This window comes from Capricornis sumatraensis, chromosome 12 (genome assembly GCF_032405125.1).
Source record: "Capricornis sumatraensis isolate serow.1 chromosome 12, serow.2, whole genome shotgun sequence".
Taxonomy (NCBI): domain Eukaryota; kingdom Metazoa; phylum Chordata; class Mammalia; order Artiodactyla; family Bovidae; genus Capricornis; species Capricornis sumatraensis.
Genome location: NC_091080.1, coordinates 79,584,421 through 79,605,251, shown reverse-complemented (window position 1 = coordinate 79,605,251; position 20,831 = coordinate 79,584,421). Strand labels below are relative to the sequence as shown.

The 20,831-nt window shown below is 42.7% G+C and overlaps 1 protein-coding gene and 1 pseudogene across 1 annotated transcript in view; one reads left to right on the top strand and one right to left on the bottom strand.

Moving 5' to 3' along the window:
- Positions 1-20,831, bottom strand: part of LOC138088944 (ATP-binding cassette sub-family C member 4-like) — a 143,920-nt gene that overhangs the window by 102,962 nt on the left and 20,127 nt on the right. Inside the window, exons 6-10 of the mRNA XM_068984201.1 lie at positions 20,651-20,776; positions 19,208-19,457; positions 17,112-17,213; positions 5,438-5,527; positions 3,355-3,546 (exon numbers count right to left, since the gene is read on the bottom strand). Of these exons, the coding sequence (XP_068840302.1) occupies positions 3,355-3,546; positions 5,438-5,527; positions 17,112-17,213; positions 19,208-19,457; positions 20,651-20,776 (760 nt within the window). The remainder of the gene's footprint in view (positions 1-3,354; positions 3,547-5,437; positions 5,528-17,111; positions 17,214-19,207; positions 19,458-20,650; positions 20,777-20,831) is intronic.
- LOC138089308 (sialomucin core protein 24 pseudogene) lies at positions 11,818-12,991 on the top strand (annotated as a pseudogene).

Sequence of the window (20,831 nt, the reverse complement as noted above, 5' to 3'; positions counted from 1 at the left end):
GCCCCAAATGGGAAGACCATTTCACAGGATTTGCAACAAAATCCAAGTCAGGCTAAATTCCTAGCCACCATTTTCCAATTAAGTTAAAGGGAAAAGCCTGACTTAAGTATAGACTACAATTCCCCGCACTGACAGAATGGTGTTCTTATTCACGTTATTTTCCTTTAAGTTCAGTTCAGCCACTCAGTCGTGTCTGATTCTTTGCGACCCCATGAATTGCAGCACACCAGGCCTCCCTGTCCGTCACCAACTCCCGGAGTTCATTCAGATTCACGTCCATCAAGTCAGTGATGCCATCCAGCCATCTCATCCTCTGTCGTCCCCTTCTCCTCCTGCCCACAATCCCTCCCAGCATCAAAGTCTTTTCCAATGAGTCAACTCTTCGCATGAGGTGGCCAAACGACTGGAGTTTCAGCTTTAGCATCATTCCTTCCAAAGAAATCCCAGGGCTGATCTCCTTCAGAATGGATTGGTTGGATCTCCTTGCAGTCCAAGGGACTCTCAACAGTCTTCTCCAACACCACAGTTCAAAAGCATCAATTCTTCGGTGCTCAGCCTTCTTCACAGTCCAACTCTCACATCCATACATGACCACAGGAAAAACCATAGCCTGGACTAGATGGACCTTAGTTGGCAAAGTAATGTCTCTGCTTTTGAATATGCTATCTAGGTTGGTCATAACTTTTCTTCCAAGGAGTAAGCGTCTTTTAATTTCATGGCTGCAGTCACTATCTGCAGTGATTTTGGAGCCCAAAAAAATAAAGTCTGACACTGTTTCCACTGTTTCCCCATCTATTTCCCATGAAGTGATGGGACCAGATGCCATGATCTTCGTTTTCTGAATGTTGAGCTTTAAGCCAACTTTTTCGCTCTCCTCTTTCACTTTCATCAAGAGGCTTTTTAGTTCCTCTTCACTTTCTGCCATAAGGGTGGTGTCCTCTGCATATCTGAGGTTATTGATATTTCTCTTGGCAATCTTGATTCCAGCTTGTGCTTCTTCCAGCCCAGCGTTTCCCATGATGTACTCTGCATATAAGTTAAATAAGCAGGGTGACAATATGCAGCCCTGACGTAGTCCTTTAACAGACTGAGTCCTTTAACAGACTGGTTCCTTTAAGTTTCCTCAATTCTCACTGAACAGCAGACACACACACTAGAGGCAAACTAGGAGAAGGTGACGCTAGTTTGATGCCATCCGTCCAGAAGCATATCAAGGGCCCTTCAGCAATGGTGGAGACTTACAATAGAAGCACCAGGGAGCAGACTTCTGAAATGGTAAATGTGGGCCGGACGTGAGGCCCTGGCAGAAGAGGGCTGGACTCTAGAGTCAAGCATCAGGAGCCCTGCTTCCTTCACAGCTTTTCTTTCTTGTGGAATCGCCCCTCCTCTCACGGCCTGTCAGCATCCTGCCCATCTTTCCAGGCTCATCCCAAGCACACTCTCCCATGAAACCATCCTGGACTCATCTCTACCTGGTGGGTTCCTGAGGCTCTGTTTACATCTCTCATATCTCATGAAGGACCATCTTATTCTGCTCCATCATTTGTACCCGTGTACATGGCTTCTCTCAGCTCCTGAGGGGTAAGATCTGTGCACCAAGCTCTGTGCTGGACCCTGACGCTGATTCTCTCTAATCCTCACAACAAGCTCACAGGAAGCACTGGCCCCATTTCACAGATGAGGAAACTGAGACTAAGTGAGGTCATATCACTGGTCTGAGGATGGTCAGCTGTTAAACAGAAGAGCTGGAATCTGAAACAGATCATGTCCTTTTGAACCACTTGATAGCCTTTTGCTCTTTCACATCACATGGCCCAGGGGGTGACCGAAAATTGTATCTGAAATGAAGACAACACTAAAATAACTCAAGTCTCGAAGGCCTCTATACCTAGACACAGAGGATCTTATTATCTATGATTGTCAAGGCAACCTGAAAAGAAAATGTCCAAGTTGCCAGGAGTATGTAAATATGAGATGAAAGTATAAACTTACAGGCATCCAAGAGGGCTTTGTAAGGTCAAGCAATATATATGGGAAAATATCAAACTAGAATTTATCAATATGATACCTTTAACTAGGTAATGCTTAAAACTTTTTAAAATCCTTAAAAGTTTTTTTTTTTTTTATAAAAACTTGTTTAAAAAAAACAAGTTTTTAAAAGTGGTTAATGATAATATACAAATGTTACATACTATATTGCTTATGGTAACAGAATATGTTTATTGATGATTTATGTGGCATCTGCCCCCATTACTTCCTGGAAAATAGATGAGGAAAAGATAGAAACAGTGATAGATTTTATTTTCTTGGGCTCAAAAATCACTGCAGACATTGACTGCAGCCATGAAATTAAAAGATGCTTGCTCCTTGGAAGAAAAGCTGTGACAAACCTAAACAGTATATTAAAAGCAGAGACATCACTTTGCCAACAAAGGTCCATATAGTCAAAGCTATGGTTTTTCCACTAGTCATATATGGATGTGAGAGTTGGACCATAAAGACAGCAGAGTGCCAAAGAATTGATACTTTTGAATTGTGGTGCTGGAGAAGACTCTTGGAGTCCTATGGACTGCAAGGAGATCAAACCAGTCCATCCTAAAGGAAATCAACTCTAAATATGCATTGGAAGGACTGATGCTGAAGCTGAATCTCCAATACTTTGGCCATCTGATACGTTGTGCCAACTCACTGGAAAAGACCCTGACACTGGGAAAGACTGAGGGCAGGAGGAGAAGGGAACAATGGAGGATTAGATGGTTGGATGGCATCACCAACTCAATGAACATGAGTCTGAGCAAGCTCCAGGAGATGGTGAAGGACAGGGAGGCCTGGCCTGCTGCAGTCCATGGAGTCAAAAAGAGCTGGACAGGACTTAGTGACTGAACAGCAACAACAATGAAATGTTTACAGATGAACTAACACGAGATCTAGGATCTGCTTTAGAATCCCGGGGGATGGGGCGGGGTGTTGGGTGGAGGGGTGGCACAGGGCAGGGGTAAAGACCCAGCAAGACTGGCCACCAGCTGACCCTGGCTGAACCTGGGGGTGGGAACATGAGGGTTCATTACACAGTGTTCTCTATTCTTACAAATTTTTGTAATTGTCCATTAAAAAAAGGATCTAAAAGTGAATGATACTTCACCAAATGAAACAAAGGTATTCTGTGACCATCATTATTACACCAGAATTACAACAGCAACATATATGACTGCATACTTAGGCAGAAGTCCAGCATAAAGCAACAAATAAGACCTTACAAATTAAAAAAAAAAAAAAAGAACAAGCCTTAGAGCTTAAATCAACGTTATCATTATTTGAAATTCGACTACATGCAACTCAAGAGTCATTACTCACCTCTTTCAAAGCACAAGCCTTTATTACTTCTTTATATCGCTCTTCTTCATATTTCTTCCCAAATAAAATGTTACTCTTCACAGTTCCTGGAAACAACCAGGGCTGCTGAGAAACATATGCAATCTTCCCAAGCACGCTGACCTTCCCCTGGCTCGGGGGCAGCTCCCCCAGCAGAGCACTTAACACTGAGGACTGAAACAGACGGCAACACACACACGTGAACAGGGTGCACTCAGGACATAACGTGCCCCGCAGCACAGCCAACCTCACCCGGGTGCTTGATACACGATATCAGAAGAGTATAAAAGTACAGTTTTGGATACTGCAGGAAAAAAATGGAAAAGAGCATTATTGGTCACTGTAAACTAAAGGTTGATAAGGAATATTAACATGATAACAATCTACTCTGCCTGAGTTCCCTCAGATGAAATGCTCTACTCAGCAAAGACTAAGAATGTTTAATATCCTTCACTAACAGAACAGACCAGCAGCAAGTGTATTTTCTGTATCTGATGTTTAATGCAGTTGTTCCTGCATCTGGGTATCTTTCACTTGACAAATAGTTGTTCTTAAAAAGCTATGTGGGGCTTCACTGGTGGTCCAGTGGTTAAGAATCCACCTTCTAAGATGGGGGGAAGGGATAGTTAGGGAGTTCAGGACGGACAGGTACACACTGCTGTATTTAAAATGGATCACCAGCAAGGACCTACTGCACAGCTCATGGCACTCCATTCACTGTTACGTGGCAGCCTGGATGGGAGGGGATTTGAGGGAGGATGGATGCATGTGTACGTATGGCTGACATACACCCTTCACTTTCACGTGAAACTATCACAACATTGTTAACTGGCTACACCCCAGTACAAAAGAAAATGCTAAAATAACAATAATTATATCCAGATAATAAACACTGAAAAAAAGAAGAATCCACCTACCAGTGCCAGAGGCTCTGGTTAGATCCCTGGTCCCCTGGTGGGGGAACTAATATTCCACATGCCCAGGGCAACTGAGCCCACATGCCACAATTAGAGATGCCATGCACTGCAACAAAGACCCAATGCAGCCAAATACATAAATAAGTATATTTTTTTAAAAAATTAAGAACTATGTGTGAAGAATATATCCAAAGATTATTATTTAAAACAACTCTGTGATTGTTGTATTTGAAGAACAGAAGTCCACCATGCCCAGGGAACTCAAATCCTGGGCTCTGTGACAAATAGGGGGGTGGATGGGGTGAGAGGCGGGAAAGAGGTTCAAGAGAGAGGAAACATATGTATACCTACGGCTGCTTCATGCTGATATATGGCAGAAACCAACACAATACTGTAAAGCGATTATCCTCCAATTAAAAATAAATTTTTAAAAAAGTCCTTCATGGAGGAAATCATCACCCTCTCGTGTGTACACCCCACATTTAGGTTTCTGGATTTTGTTGTACAAAACACAGGACACTAAGCGCACACGTACAGGTCCTTCACATCTCCTGTAACACAGAGAAATGACATGCCTGTGTCCACGCCGTCAGAGCACTCGCCACACTGGGCTAAAATAGTCTGCCTTCATATCTGTCTTGCCCCAGAACCTGGTTACCTCTGGAGGGCAGAGCTGTCAAGGTCTGGTTCATGCCTGTATCTTTAGCTCTAGCACGTGGTTGCACGTTCTCTACATGTGCACTGATGGGACCAAATGAAGTCACATGAAGAAATGCTCAGAGCTTCCTGGAAGAGCCTTCACCACCTCCAGACTTCCTGGAGGGGCCACTGTGACAAAAAGAAGTCCCCACTGTCCCCGTCCATCCTGAACAGCTGCCACATAATCTCCCTCACTGAGACGTCCAAACTCCCCACGAGCAGTTCCCAAGTATTCACATGAGCCATCAAGAAGGAAAACACAACGTGCATTTATCCTGATGTATCTGGCCATGAAACCTTTTTGCAAAACTAATGTTCTTAGAGAAGCAGCTTTCTACATAGACCCAATTCAAACTCGAACTGAGTCACACTCAGCTCGGGGCTCCACTCTGAGGACTGAACAGGGGCTGTGGCATTGCATCAGGCTGACAAAAGGCATCATAACTTACCTTTCCTGCTCCCACAGGTCCGACCACAGCTAACAGTTCACCGGGTCTGACAGTAAAGGAAAGGCCTTGTAGTGTTGGCGTTTCCGATTCCTGCAAATTAAAGTTTATAAAAATGTACCCATTTCAATAAAGTAATATACATTACTTTAAAAAGTAGAGAAAGTAACATAATAGTCACTGATATCCTAACATTAACTCATATTTTTCTCCTTCCTCTTTTAAGATACTGTGTCCCGAAGGCCTTTTCATCCAATACTATGTCTTAGGGGGTTTGAAGTAGTTTTAAGTTGCCTTTAGGAAGCCTTCTTCTTTTACCAGATGTGTATATGGACACAGCTCTAGACACCCACAGAATTTAGTAGCAGAGATGACAAGGCACCTTCCTGAAATGCAAACTGAATGATACACACTAGTTTATTAAAATAATGTACTTAATACAATATCCAGTGTGGAAGGTTTTTAATCATTTATAAGTTTTCATCAGGACCCTTGGTTTTAACTGTCTCATTAATCTCCACAAACCGGCAGCATAAGTACCTGGCATGCCTGGCCCTTTACTAAATAAATAAGTTGAAAGTGAAAGTCGCTCATTCATTTCCAACTCTTTGCAATCCAGGCCAGAATTCTCCAGGCCAGAATACTGGAGTGGATAGCCTTTTCCTTCTGTAGGGGATCTTCCCAACCCAGGGATTGAACCCAGGTCTCCCGCATTGCAGGAGGATTCTTTACCAACTGAGCCACAAGGGAAGCCCAAGAATACTTAACAGGTAGCCTATCCCTTCTCCAGGGGATCTTCCTGACCCAGGAATCGAACTGGGGTCTCCTGTATTGCAAATGGATTCTTTACCAACTGAGCTATAAGGGAAGCCCTAAATAATTTGGAATCTCCACTAATCACTCCATTTTCATTTGATAGAATGAACCTCAGTAATGCTAGGCAAGCAAAGAGGCACTTTATATTAAGAAGTTACTCTTGGTAAATTAACTCTTATAAGTAATCTTCAAAGCTCTAAAGAGAGCTTTAACTCAACACCAACAATAACAACAACAAAAATGGGTAATAAAGAAATTAATTATGACACCATGGGTCAGAGTTATAAAGCCTCAATTTTATACATGATACATGCATTACGTGTCCTGGCTAAACAGGTCAATAAGGTACTTCTACTGTAAGAAAAATATGAAACATGAAGGTATGTGTGATGACACATAATCCAACTCAAAGGTGAAGGACGAAGTAATCCTCATGCTGGTCACAGGTCACATTCCTGAGAGACTTAGGGTGTCTGTGTGTCTTTACATATCCTGAGTGTTAAGAAAATAGTAACTGCTATGTCAAAAAAAAAAAAAAAAAGGTTATATATGATTAAGTAAAACGCTCAAAAGACTAAAAGCACCCAGCCTAGATTAAAAGTCTGAATAATCTTCAAATTGAAATTTTTTTCTAGAAAAAAACTGAACTGATTAAACAACATTCACATACTAAAAAAATGACAGTGATTTTTCATCACCAAAAAAACTAGTTTCAGATTTTAGGAATGAAAAATCTATCAAAAGAAACTACATTTTAATATACAAGAAACATTTTTTTAAGCCTTTTAGGCTTCTCCACTTTCCCCCTTACTCAGTCTCTCCATCAAGAAGCTTCCATAAGCCTCTTCTCCATCTTCATCAGAGGGCAGACAAACTGAAAACCACAATCACAGAAACTAACCAGTCTGATCACATGGACCACAGCCTTGTCTAACTCAATGAAGCTATGAGCCATGCCGTGTAGGGCCACCCAAGACAAACAGGTCATGGTGGAGAGTTCTGACAAACGTAGTCCACTGGAGAAGGAAATGGCAAACCACTTCAGTATTCTTGCCTTGAGAACCCCATGAACAGTATGAAAAGGCAAAAAGATAGGACACTGAGAGATGAACTCCCCAGGTCGGTAGGTACCCAATATGCTACTGGAGATCAGTGGAGAACTAACTCCAGAAAGAATGAACAGACAGAACCAAAGCAAAAACAACACCCAGTTGTGGATGTGACTGGTGACAAAAGCAAAGTCCGATGCTGTAAAGAGCAATAATATTGCAGATGAACCTGGAATGTTAGGTCCATGAATCAAGGCAAATTGGAAGTGGTCAAACAGGAGATGGTAAGAGTGAACATCAACAATTTAGGAATCAGCAAAATAAAATGACTGGAATGGGTGAATTTAACTCAGATGACCATTATATCTACTACTGGGCAAGAATCCCTTAGAAGAAATGGAGTAGCCATCATGGTCAATAAGAGAGTCCAAAGTGCAGTACTTGGTTGGAATCTCAAAAATGACAGAATGATCGCTGTTCCTTTCCAAGACAAACCATTCAATATCATGGTAATCCAAGTTTATGCCCCAACCAGTAATGCTGAAGAAGCTGAACTTGAACGGTTCTATGAAGACCTATAAGACCTTCTAGAAAGTGAAGTGAAATCGTTCAGTTGTGTCCGACTCTTTGCAACCCCTTGGACTGTAGCCTACCAGACTCCTCCATCCATGAGATTTTCCAGGCAAGAATACTGGAGTGGGTTGCCATTTCCTTCTCCAGGAGATCTTCCCAACCCAGAGATTGAACCCAGGTCTTCTGCATTGTAGGCAGATGTTTTACCATCTGAGCCACTGGAACTAATATCTAAAAAAGATGTCCTTTTCATTATAGGGGACTAGAATGCAAAAGTAGGAAGTCAAGAAACACCTAGACTAACAGGCAAATTTGGCCTTGGAGGACAGAATGAAGCAGGGCAAAGGGCAATAGAGTTTTGCAAAGAGAACTCACTGCTCATAGCAAACACCTTCTTCCAACAACACAAGAGAAGACTCTACATATGGACATCACCAGATGGTCAATACTGAAATCAGATTGATTCTATTCTTTGCAGCCAAAGATGAAGAAGCTCTATACAGTCAGCAAAAAAAAAAAAAAAACGGGGGTGGGGGGAGTTGACTGTGGCTCAGATCATGAACTCCTTATTGCCAAATTCAGACTTAAATCGAAGAAGGTACAGATAACCAGTAAATCATTCAGGTATGACCTAAATCAAATCCTTACAATTATACAGTAGACATGAGAAATAGATTCAAGGGATTAGATCTGATAGACAGAGTGCTGGATGAACTATGGACAGAGGTTCATGACATTGTACAGGAGACAGGGAGCAAGACCATCCCCAAGTAAAGAAAATGAAAAAAAGCAAAATGGCTGTCTGAGGAGGACTTACAAATAGCTGAGAAAAGAAGAGAAGTGAAAAGCAAAGGAGAAAAGGAAAGATACATCCATTTGAATGTGGAGTTCCAAAGAATAGCAAGGAGAGATAAGAAAGCCTTCTTCAGTGATCAGTTCAAAGAAATAGAGGGAAAGACTACAGATCTCTTCAAGAAAATTAGAGATAACAAGGGACTATTTCATGCAAAGATGAGGACAATAAAGAACAGAAATGGTATGGACCTAACGGAAGCAGAAGACATTAAGAAGAGGTGGCAAGAATACACAGAAGAACTGTACAAAAAAGATCTTCATGACCCAGATAATCATGATGGTGTGATCACTCATCTAGAGCCAGACAACTTGGAATGTGAAGTCAAGTGGGCCTTAGGAAGCATCACTACAAACAAAGCTAGTGGAGGAGATAGAATTCAAGTTGAGCTATTTTAAATCCTAAAAGATGATGCTGTGACAGTGCTACACTCAATATGGTAGCAAATTTGGAAAACTCAGCAGTGGCCACAAGGCTGGAAAAGGTCAGTTTTCATTCCAATGCCAAAGAATGTCCAAACTACTATACTATTGCACTCATCTCACATGCTAGTAAAGTAATGCTCAAAATTCTCCAAGCCAGCTTCAACAGTACCTGAACTGTGAACTTCCAGATGTTCATGCTGGTTTTAGAAAAGGCAGAGAAACCAGAGATCAGATTGCCAACATCTGTGGGATAATCAAAAAAAGCCAAACAGTTCCAGAAAAACATCTATTTCTGCTTTATTGACTATGCCAAAGCCTTTGACTGTGTAGATCACAATAAACTGTGGAAAATTCTTTAAGCGATGGGAATACCAGACCATTTGACCTGGCTCTTAACAAATCTGTATAAAGGTCAGGAAGCAACAGTTAGAACTGGACATGGAACAACAGACTGATTCCAAATAGGAAAAGGAGTACATCAAGGCTGTATATTGTCACCCTGCTTATTTAACTTATATGCAGAGTACATCATGAGAAACGCTGGGCTGGATGAAGCACATCCTGGAATCAAGATTGCCAGGAGAAATATGAATAACCTCAGATATGCAGATGACAATACCCTTATGGCAGAAAGTGAAGAAGAACTAAAGAGCCTCTTTACGGAATTGAAAGAGGAGAGTGAAAAAGTTGGTTTAAAGCTCAACATTCAGAAAACTAAGACCATGGCATCTGGTCCCGTCACTTCATAGGAAATAGATGGGGAAACAGTGGAAACAGTGAGAGAATTTATTTTGGGGGGCTTCAAAATCATTGCAGATGGTGACTGCAGCCATGAAATTAAAAGATGCTTGCTCCTTGGAAGAAAAGCTATGATCAACCTAGACAGCATATTATAGAGCAGAGACATCAATTTACCAACAAAGAACCATCTAGTCAAGGCTATGGGTTTTCCAGTAGTGATGTACAGATGTGAGAGTTGGACTATAAAGAAAGCGAGAGCCGAAAAATCGATGCTTTTGAACTGTGGTGTTGGAGAAGACTCTTGAGAGTCCCTTGGACTGCAAGAAGATCCACCCAGTCCATCCCAAAGGAGATCAGTCCTGAATATTCATTGGAAGGATGGATGTTGAAGCTGAATCTCCAATACTTTGGCCACCTGATGCGAAAAATTGACTCATTTGAAAAGACCCTGATGTTGGGAAAGATTGAAGGCAGGAGGAGAAGGGGATGACAGAGTATGAGATGGTTGGATGGCATCACCGAATCAATGGACATGAGTTTAAGTAAGCTCCAGGAGTTGGTGATGGACAGGGAGGCCTGGTGTGCTGCAGTCCATGGGGTCGCAAAGAGTTGGACATGACTGAGCGACTGAACGGAACTCCTTTCTTCCTGCCTGACACTTGGGATTCCTCTTTTACTGCTTTTCACTCAGTTATGACAGCAAAATAGTGAACCACTACAAACATCAACTTCTATCACAGCCCCTCAGTCTGTCAAGGACAGAATTCCCCCCGTGTTCAGGCCTCAGGAACACACACTGCTCCGGGGTGACCAGAAGGGGACAGCACTCGACAGCTCATGGTTGCTGGGTCCCTCCCACACTGGTTATCCAGGCTCAGGGAACACTGACTCAACAAAGATCATCATCTAAGCCACTATTCTGTACATACACGGTTCAAAACCCCACCCCGTGAGATCTGGAGGCTCCCACAAGACCTTTTGTTTTGCTTATTCTTTTTTTATTATTTTGGCTGCTGCTCTGGGTCTTTGTTGGGGGTATGGGGGCTTAGTTGCTCCATAGCATGTGAGATCTTAGTTCCTCAACCAGGGATGGAACCAGAGTCCCCAGTATTGGAAGGTGGATTCTTAACCACTGGATCACCAGAGAAGTCCCTAGAACCATTTATTTTAAACCTTAAAGATAGACCAAGTCCCATCATTTCATGAATGAGACCTTGGTCCCTGAGACCTTCCCCACCTGCCCACCTGGCTGTCTAGGGGAGCAGGTTACAGAGCTCACGTCTGTCTCCTGCCTTCCAGCCCAGCAGGGGATTCATTCAGACTCAGCTCTTCTCCAAAACCCCAATGTCTTCCCCTTACCCCTCCAAGGGCTCTCTCACCCATGACCTAACCTGACAGCCCTAATTACTAATAACCCCAGCAAGGGGCACACTCCTTCCATAGGCAAGGCCAGGGCAACAGAACAGGGTGTTCTAGACTACAGTGCAATTTACACAGAAGTCTGTGACCATGTTATTAAGCTCTTGAAAGAACAAGATAGTTCATTCTAAAATGCTGCATGCTGCTGCTGCTGCTAAGTCACTTCAGTTGTGTCCGACTCTGTGTGACCCCATAGACGGCAGCCCACCAGGCTCCCCTGTCCCTGGGATTCTCCAGGCAAGAATACTAGAGTGGGTTGCCATTTCCTTCTCCAGTGCATGAAAGTGAAAAGTGAAAGTGAAGTTGCTCAGTCGTGTCCAACTCTTAGCGACCCCATGGATGGCAGCCTTCCAGGCACCTCCATCTATTGGATTTTCCAGGCAAGAGTACTGGAGTGGGGTGCCATTGCTGCATAGTTTGGTACAAAAACAATTCAGTGGCCCCATGCGCACACTGGTGGGGCGGGGGAGGGGGGAGGATGCAGGGGACAGAAGGACAGACGCAGTGATGGGTCCACTTGAACACCTGCACAGAGGATGCATTGTCGGGCTCTCCCACTCGCTGCTCTGGGCTGCAGGCTGCCTGGCCACGCTCTGTGTGATGACCGGCTCAGGGCACCACCCTGGCCCTGACGTGACTACAGCCTGGCTTTAATGAGCACCATGAGAGCCCCAGTGCCTCCACTCCTCAGGGGCACCTCTCCAGCACCAGAAATCTGGGAAACCACAACAGCTGTGTTTCCTGTTTTGATGCTAAGACTGCTAATACTACCTGCTTTTGGACTGAATGAAAGGTAAAAGCTACTATTTACATAATTCAAAGTTAGTGACTGCCAGGTGGTGAACACAGAAATCTTTCTGTATCTGTGCCTGCTGTCACACCATTGCCAACCAATTCGAGAGCTAACACCACAACTCTGCCTTCCCCTCTGCAGCTCCCACCGCAGCTGCCACATCAGGTGTAACTAAAACCACTAACTCCAAGCTCACAACCTGCGCCAAAGTCTGCCTCTGATGCAGCCAGGTTCTTTGGAGGAATTGTCCTTTCTTGGGTGTGTAGGCTGTGATTTTCTTTCTCCATAGATTCTGCAAATCTAAAAACAAAACTACCACACTCTGTGGACTTCCCTGATGACTCAGATGGTAAAGAATCTGCCTGCAATATGCCAAGACCCAGGTTTGATCCCTGGGTAGGGAAGATTCTCTGGAGAAGGGAATGGCAACCCATTCCAGTATTCTTGCCTGGAGAATTCCAGGGACAGACGAGTCTGGTGGGCTATAGTCCATGGGGTCACAGAGAGTTGGACCCAACTGAGTGACTAACACTAACCCCACCCTCTGAAAACAGACCTGCTAAATTAACAAGGGCTGGAGTGTAACTCACTGAAACCAAAATATCATCTTTCAATATGCCCCCATGAAAGATGCTATTCTGGGGTCTTTAATTTTTCAAGGGATGCATATCGGAGCATCACTCTTGAAGAAAAATCAGTTAAATCATTTTGCTCAAGGGGAATATTTAAAGTAGTCTGCATAAATATTTGTGGCTTCTTCTTTTACCTTAAATGGCTGCTGCTATGGGATTATATTCTCTCTTCCTGACAGGCCAAATGTAACTCTCTAAGTGATGGAAAGCACTGTCCTGCTCAGACAACCTCATGACCCTTTTGCAGGTGCAGTGAAAGTCACTTAGCAGTCCCTAGACAAGATTACTAGAGTGGGTTGCCATTCCCTTTTCCAGGGGATTTTCCCAACCTAGGACCCGAACCTGGGTCTCCTGCACTGCAGGCAGATTCTTTACCATGGATCCACCACGGAAGCCCAATATTGTAAAGTAATTAGCCTCCAATTAAAATTCTTTTAAAAAGTAGTCATTTTAAACCCTGAAAGATGCATTACTTTTATTCAAACTCAGGATGTACTTTAGTGACCAGAATTGAGAAGAAGGTGCTAAATGAGCATCAATCAGGTGAATTTTTAGCTATCATTTAAAAAGTGGAATAAATTTTAAAATTTAGTATCCTTAGAGTAAAATTTTGTGCTTGATAACAGTTATCTTTTCTACATGGAAAAATGATGCCACATCCCAGATTTAAAGAAATGAATGGAAAGAACACAAAAATAGTAAAGTTCAACAGATTATTGTTCATACTTATAAAGCACTTTGTATCATTTTGAAATTAAAGAACAATGCCTTAAAGTCTAGACTTAACCTAAAGTGCTGGTGATTTGCTATTTCACATTAAAGAAGGCAAAAGTTGGTCTGAGGATGGAACTGTTGATGGGGAAGTAAAAAATCTTCTCTAAGATACTGCACTGTTATAACTGAAAACTTACCTACTTTATTTCAAGCCTGAGTAACTTAAACAATTTATATGAAGTCAAAAGCCTTCATCTATTGAACCACCCTAAATTTTTCTTATGGCTGTTAAAAAGCATAAGGTTGATTTAAGTATATTTTCCTTTGTACTTAAAAAAGTATCCTAACTGTTGTACCTTAAGATTTCCACCGAGTGTTCTTAAAATGTAACTTGTATGAGGCAAGAAAGAAGCTGTTTTATAATCGTTTACTGACTCTTTAATGAGACAATCATTTTAAGTTTTGACACAGAAAATGTAAACAGTGTAATTTCAGAAAAAAAATTTAGTTGATCGGATTACTGTCGATTTTTAATGATGATTGCCCTGGGTAAATAGATTGTCCTTTTTATTTCTTCTCACCCATCTTTCTCTTCTTAGTTTCAATCCCTGTGGTATGGTAAACATGCATACGTTCATCTCTTTAGTTTCCTTGTGAATCACTAGTTTTTTCAGGTTTATAGGGATCCTTCTTCCCTGCCTTTGACACACAGGATTAGTTCAGGGGCTTAAGTCAGTTTAAAATGAGTTTTTGCTCCTTAAGGCTCCAGGTCATTAAGCCTTTTTTGTTCTAGTTCCCTTACCCTACAATGGCTGGATTTAGCACTTGGTTTTCAATATTATATAGTAAGAAACAACAAGTTGCTCTTGACCATTTCTTAAGCCAAAATTCCTTACATTTAGATAATTAAAGATTCATAAAATGAAGATTTACTATTTCTTCATTGCTTGCTGGTACAGCTACAGTTTGTTTTACTCACAAGTTTATACATATCCCTAATGTTTTCAAGTGCCTTAATTGTTAATATCTCTGGCTTCAAAGGCTTCTGAGAAAAGATATGCTTACCTCACATTTTTGTGTCTCCCTCAGTAGTGACAGTCCAGCTACCTCACAAAAAAATGTTATTATGGCGCCAGGGCCGTTAGTTTTTAATGAGTGCTGTTAGAGACTAGATTCAGTTGAAAATACTTAGAATTTCCATTCCATGGAAGTGGTAAACAGTAGCTGCAATAGCATAATCATCATTTACCTAGACAGGAATACCTTTGTTTTGCTTTGCTCAGTCACTCTGCAACCCTGTGGACTGTAGCCCACCAGGCTCTTCTACCCGTGGGATTCTCCAGGCAAGAATACTGGCGGGAGTTGCCATTTCCTTCTCCAAGGAAACTTTGCCACCCAACAATGTTAACCTTGTATCTATTTTTGTGAAAATGTAGCTGATGAAGACTCTCATCTCTGTAATTTTGAATTCTGCTCTAACAGAATCATAATATCCCATTTGTTAGATTTTACAAGAACCTTACAACAGAACTTATAGCCTTTTCCCCTTTTCCTTCAGCAGTTTAGTATCTTGAGTTAGTAATAAGGCTTTTTTTTTTTTTTTTTACCTCTAGAAGCTATATAGAAACCTTTCCAGATTTTTCATCTGATTTATTCACATGGACTGTAGTACAACAAAAATGCCTTATTCTACCTTACAGGCATTTGCTGCACAGGCAGACTGCTGCATACTGATATTTTTATTTCAGTTAATAACTGCAGAACATATACTGAACTGATTTAAAGTAAATCTCCTGGTGGCTCAGAGGTTAAAGCGTCTGCCTCCAATGCTGGAGACCCGGGTTCGAACCCTGGGTCAGGAAGATCCCCTGGAGAAGGAAATGGCATTCCACTCCAGTATTCTTGCCTGGAGAATCCCATGGACGGAGAAGCCTAGTAGGTTACAGTCCACGGGGTCGCAAAGAGTTGGACACGACTGAGCGACTTCACCTTATCTTACCTTACATGTTTGCTGGGAACAAAAGAAATCTGCTAATAAATTCATACAAAGTATGTGTTAGCATTTACATAAAATGGTCTTTACAATGGAATTTTAGTGGTGCTTTCCATAAATGCTTCAAAAGCATTACAACGAGAAACACCAACCAGAAGGTAAATCCACCGTATTAAGGTAGCAGAAGCTCTCAGGTTAGATCAGACACCTTCTGTGAGTTTCCATGGACAGAAGGTTCAGGGACATGGTTTCATGCATCTGGGAACAAACCACTGGTTGCTGGTGGGGACATCAGTTACTGAGTCAGAAGCAGGTGAACAGGATGCAGGGGGCACCACAGACTCACAGGCACGAAAGACAGGGTGAGTCTACAGTCAGGACACGAGCTCTGTGGTCCCCACTCTGACAGCCGGGCTCCTGGGCTCTGCTCTGGAGGGTAGACCCTCTGGTGGAGGTGCCGCCTCCCTGAGTCCCCCCAGCCCTGGGGGTGGGCGCAGCTTCCTGCCTTTGATAACCCCTGGGTCATCTCACGCACCACCGTTCATCTGTGTAACTAATTCCCTGCATGGAACTCCCTCTCCCGTGGTGGGGTTCTGTTTTCTTAACCAATCCTCACTGATACAGGACAGTGAGCACAGAAGACCACAGAACCGGGGAAAAGGGTGGGGGGGCACTTCAGTTGGTAAAGGGGCTGCACTGGGTGTGTGATACTGACAGCTTCTTGAGACCAGACCCTGTTGTTTTTTCTGTTTGACTGAACCTAACAAATAAACCAAGTGTTGGAAATCACCAGCTCTCCCTGTCAGCTTCCACACAGTGTAATCCTTTAACTAGGAATCACTGGTGCTCATTATGATCACCTGCTGTCTCCTCCTACCCTGCTAAGTCACTTCAGTCATGTCCGACTCTGTGCGACCCCATAGATGGCAGCCCACCAGCCTCCCCAGCCCCTGGGATTCTCCAGGCAAGAACACTGGAGTGGGTTGCCATTTCCTTCTCCAATGCATGAAAGTGAAAAGTGAAAGTGAAGTCCCTCAGTCATTTCCTACTCTTAGCAACCTCATGGACTGCAGCCCACCAGGCTCCTCCGTCCATGGGATCTTCCAGGCAAGAGTACTGGAGTGAGGTGCCATTGCCTTCTCCGCCTCCTGCCCTGGTGGCCACCAAAGTATCCAGAACCATCCAGAAGCTCAGGATAGGACAGCCCCCACTCTACCCCACAGCAAAGATCCAGATCATGGCCTCACTCTGTGTATAATAAACTGGTCTGAAAATCGAGGCAAAAAATATATGCTGATTCCCCAAAGCCTCTTTAAAAACTAATTGTGTATTTTTTCAGATAACTCATCTCACTGCAGCATTTTGTCTGTCCAATTCTGTAAATGCTAATATTACAAATGTATGGACTTTAAGTTCAAAATGTGCTAATACTTTGAAATCTCTCTTGAAAATGAGAGAGACAGCAACATGTCAAACATTGTAGGCTGATTTTATAATTAATCTCCATTAGATACAAACATTAGTCCCTCTTTTGAAAAATTTTGTAACATACTTTTAGTAAATGAGCAAGTCACATTTTACACCACGGGTAAAATCTAAAAATTCCCCAGTGAATCCTAGTCACAGTTGTCTGTTAGCAGTCATGACCTTGGAATGGAAGATCTGTTACCTCATCCCAAAAAGCAGTGAAATCTTGCATGTCCACCATCACTTCACCATCTAATGGCAGCTGAGTGTTGACCTGTGGTACTTCATCAAGTAATAAAAAATTCTACAGAAACAAGGGGAAAAAAACAGATTGTTAAACTGCAGGAAGAAAGCACAAACAAAAACAATTGCTTTTCTGGGTTCTGCAAACTTTGAACAGTCTAAATACTGTTTTGCTAACTGTACTTAAAGTATTAGCTCACATCAGAACATATTATGCAATACATGAGACCCCAGTTCAATTCCTGGGTAGGGAAGATCCACTGGAGAAGGGTTAGTCTACCCACTCCAGTATTCTTGGGCTTCCCTTGTGGCTTAGCTGGTAAAGAATCCACCTGCAATGCAGGAGACCTGGGTTTGATCCCTGGGTTGGGAAGATGCCCTGGAGAAGGGAAAGGCTACCCATTCCAGTATTCTGGCCTGGAGAATTCCACAGAATGTATAGTCCATAGGGTTGCAAAGAGTTGGACACAACTGACCAACTTTCATTTTCACTCAGAACATATTAAATAATGTATGGAATAATATATTACATAATTACAATTATTACATAATTAATAATTACTATTAATACAGCTCATGCTATATATAAATATAATCATATAATATAGTGTATTTGTTGTTCCTCAGTCACTAAGTCGTGTCTGACTCTTTGCAATCCCATGGACTGCAGCACTCCAGGATCCCCTGTCCATCACTATCTCCAAAAGTTTGCTCAAACTCATGTCCGTTGAATCAGTGATGCTATCCAACCATCTCATCCTCTCTCGTCCCCTTCTCCTCTTGCCCTCAATCTTTCCCAGCATCAGGGTCTTTTCTAATGAGTTGGCTCTTGGCATTAGATGGCCAAAGTATTGGACCTTCAGCATCAGACCTTCCAATGAATACTCAGGGTTGATTTCCTTTAGGATTGGCTGATTTGATCTCCTTGCAGTCCAAGGGGCTCTCAAGAGTCTTCTCCACCACAGTTCAAAGCATCAATTCTTCGGTGCTCAGCCTTCTTTATGGTCCAACACTCACATCCATACATGACTAGTGGAAAAACCATAGCTTTAACTATAGGGAACGTTGTCGGCAAAGTAATGTCTCTGCTTTTTAATACACTGTCTAGGATTGTCATAGCTTAAAAAAGCAAGGTTACAATATACAGCCTTCATGTATTCCTTTCCCATTTTGGAACCAGTCCATTATTCCATGACCAGTTCTAACTGTTGCCTCTTGACCTGCATACAAGTTTGACAGGACGCAGGTAAGGTGGTTTGATATTCCCATCTCTTTCATGATTTTCCATAGTTTGTTGTGATCCACACAGTCAAAGGCTTTAGAGTAGTCAATGAAGCAGTAGCAGATGTTTTTCTGGAATTCTCTTGTTTTTCTAATGGATGCTGGAAATTTAATCTCTGGTTCCTTTGCCTTTTCTAAATCCAGCTTGTATATCTGGAACTTCTTGGTTCACATAATGGTGGGAATTACAAATGTGAAAAGAAGAAGCCAGTTAGAGAGAGGATTAAGCAGCAAATAAAAAGGGGCCAGGGATGAAAAGGCAGACACAAAAGGCAGGCTCAGACACCAACAAGCAAAACATCTGTGGAGGAAAGCTCATTTTTGAACACAGAGAATTAAGTGAATCTGAGGCCACTCTTCCTGTCCAAGCAGCAGGGAGCTCTCAGCAAGCTCCTCCCCTCCCGGCCCAGAGAGGACTCCTGTGCCCCAGGACTGCACAGCCACTGCCTGGTCCCTGGAGTCAGCACAGGAGATGCACTCTCATGCTTCTCCTGCTTTTAGACATTTTAGTCACTCTGCAGGCACCACTACACTAGAGCCCTGTGCTATGCTGCTTATATATACTACTGCCCCTACATGAGAACCAGTCTAACGATATCTGTAACACACTCCACCTAATAAGAGAAGAGAGCACCTGCAGCATTCTGGGAAGACTGCCAGCTTTGGCACTGAGAGAGCTAAATATCTCCCAACTGGAACACAGTGATACCAAATAAAAGGAGGCATTTTACAAAAAATCCACCGACAACGGAAAACAATTATTTGTCCCCAAACCTTGATTCTTCGGATGCTGACGACGGCCTCTGACACCTTCTCGACGGCCATGGGGAAGTAGAGGGTGCTCGAGAACCGCAGAGCCTCAATCAGCGTCACCACCACAAACACTTGGCTGGCTGAGATCCGGTTGTCAAGGAGCTCATTGGTGATGAAGGTGACAAAAATCATAATTTTGCTGATGGCAAAAAATGATGCCAAATTTATGCCCCTAAGGTAGGAACTTTTCAGAATCCTGGAAATTTCCTTCCTGAAAAGGAGAGTAGAAAAGAGGTTTTAATTTTATTTATTATTTTTTTACTTTACAATATTGTATTGATTTTGCTATACATCAACATGAAGCCGCCACAGGCATACATGTGTTCCCAATCCCAAACCCCCTCCCACCTCCCCCCCGCACACCATCCTTCCAGGTCATCCCAGTGCACTAGCCCCAAGCATCCTGCACCCTGCATCGAACCTAGACTGGCGATTCGTTTCTTATATGATATTATACATGTTTCAATGAAAGAGGTTTTAAAAGAAGCATCGATATCCAAGGCATGAATTCAAGTCCTCACATGGAGACACTACACAGTGCACGCCCAGGGCTCCGTCCCAACAGCAGGACACACACTTCATCACCACTTCACTCTCCCAACCAAAGAGAGGCTTCATGTCACCCTTTTAAACACTGTGGGTAAACTGGACTGGGTTTGAACATTCTTTCAACAAGCATTCATAACCACAAGTCCTGGGCCAGGCTCCCCACTTATGACAGAAAGACACAGTCCGTCCCCTCTAGGAGCTCATGAACTTGTAGGGGAAGACAATAAGACACCCCAAAATTGTGAGACACCAAGACATTAGACAGAGGCAGGCACCAAGGCCCCTATGGAAGCACATGTCCTGGCTATTGTAAATAGTGCTGCAATGAGCATTGAGGTACATGTGTCTTTTTGAATTCTGGTTTTCTCAGGGAATATGTCCATTAGTGGGATGGCTGGGTCATATGGCGGATTTATTCCTAGTTTTCTAAGGAATCTCCGGCCTGTTTTCCATAACAGCTGTGCCAATTTGCACTTCTACCACAGTGCAGGAGGGTACTGTTTGTAGACTTTTTGCTGATGGCCATGCCTACCAGTGTGAGGTGATATTTCACTGTAGTCTTGATTTGCATTTCTCTAATAAAGAGTGATGTTGAACATTTTTTCATGTGTTTATTTGGCTATCTGTTTGTCTTCAGAAGCATACATAATTTTTCCTTTAAGAAGATCGTAAGTGGAACAACAGGTTAAAACGACATCTCCCCTTTTCCACTTAACCCTCCTGCCACATGTGAGGTGTGGAGTTCATAGTATTTAAGCTCATCTTCATGTGAAAACTTGATAAGACTTCTAATTTCAGTCAGTAAAAATAGAGGGGAAAATACAAAAATATGGTGTGATATGTACAAAAACTTACCTTTTCAGTCTGGTAATAAGGTCTATAAATGACTTTTCCCAAGCATTCATTTTTACTGTTCTGATGCCGGTTATGACTTCGCTTATGGTCCTGATCCTGTCGTCTGTGAGAGCTGCAGTCTTACTCCTGAGGGGACAGATGTGAGATGAGCCTCAGTGACCACAGCCCAGCTTTCTTCAGC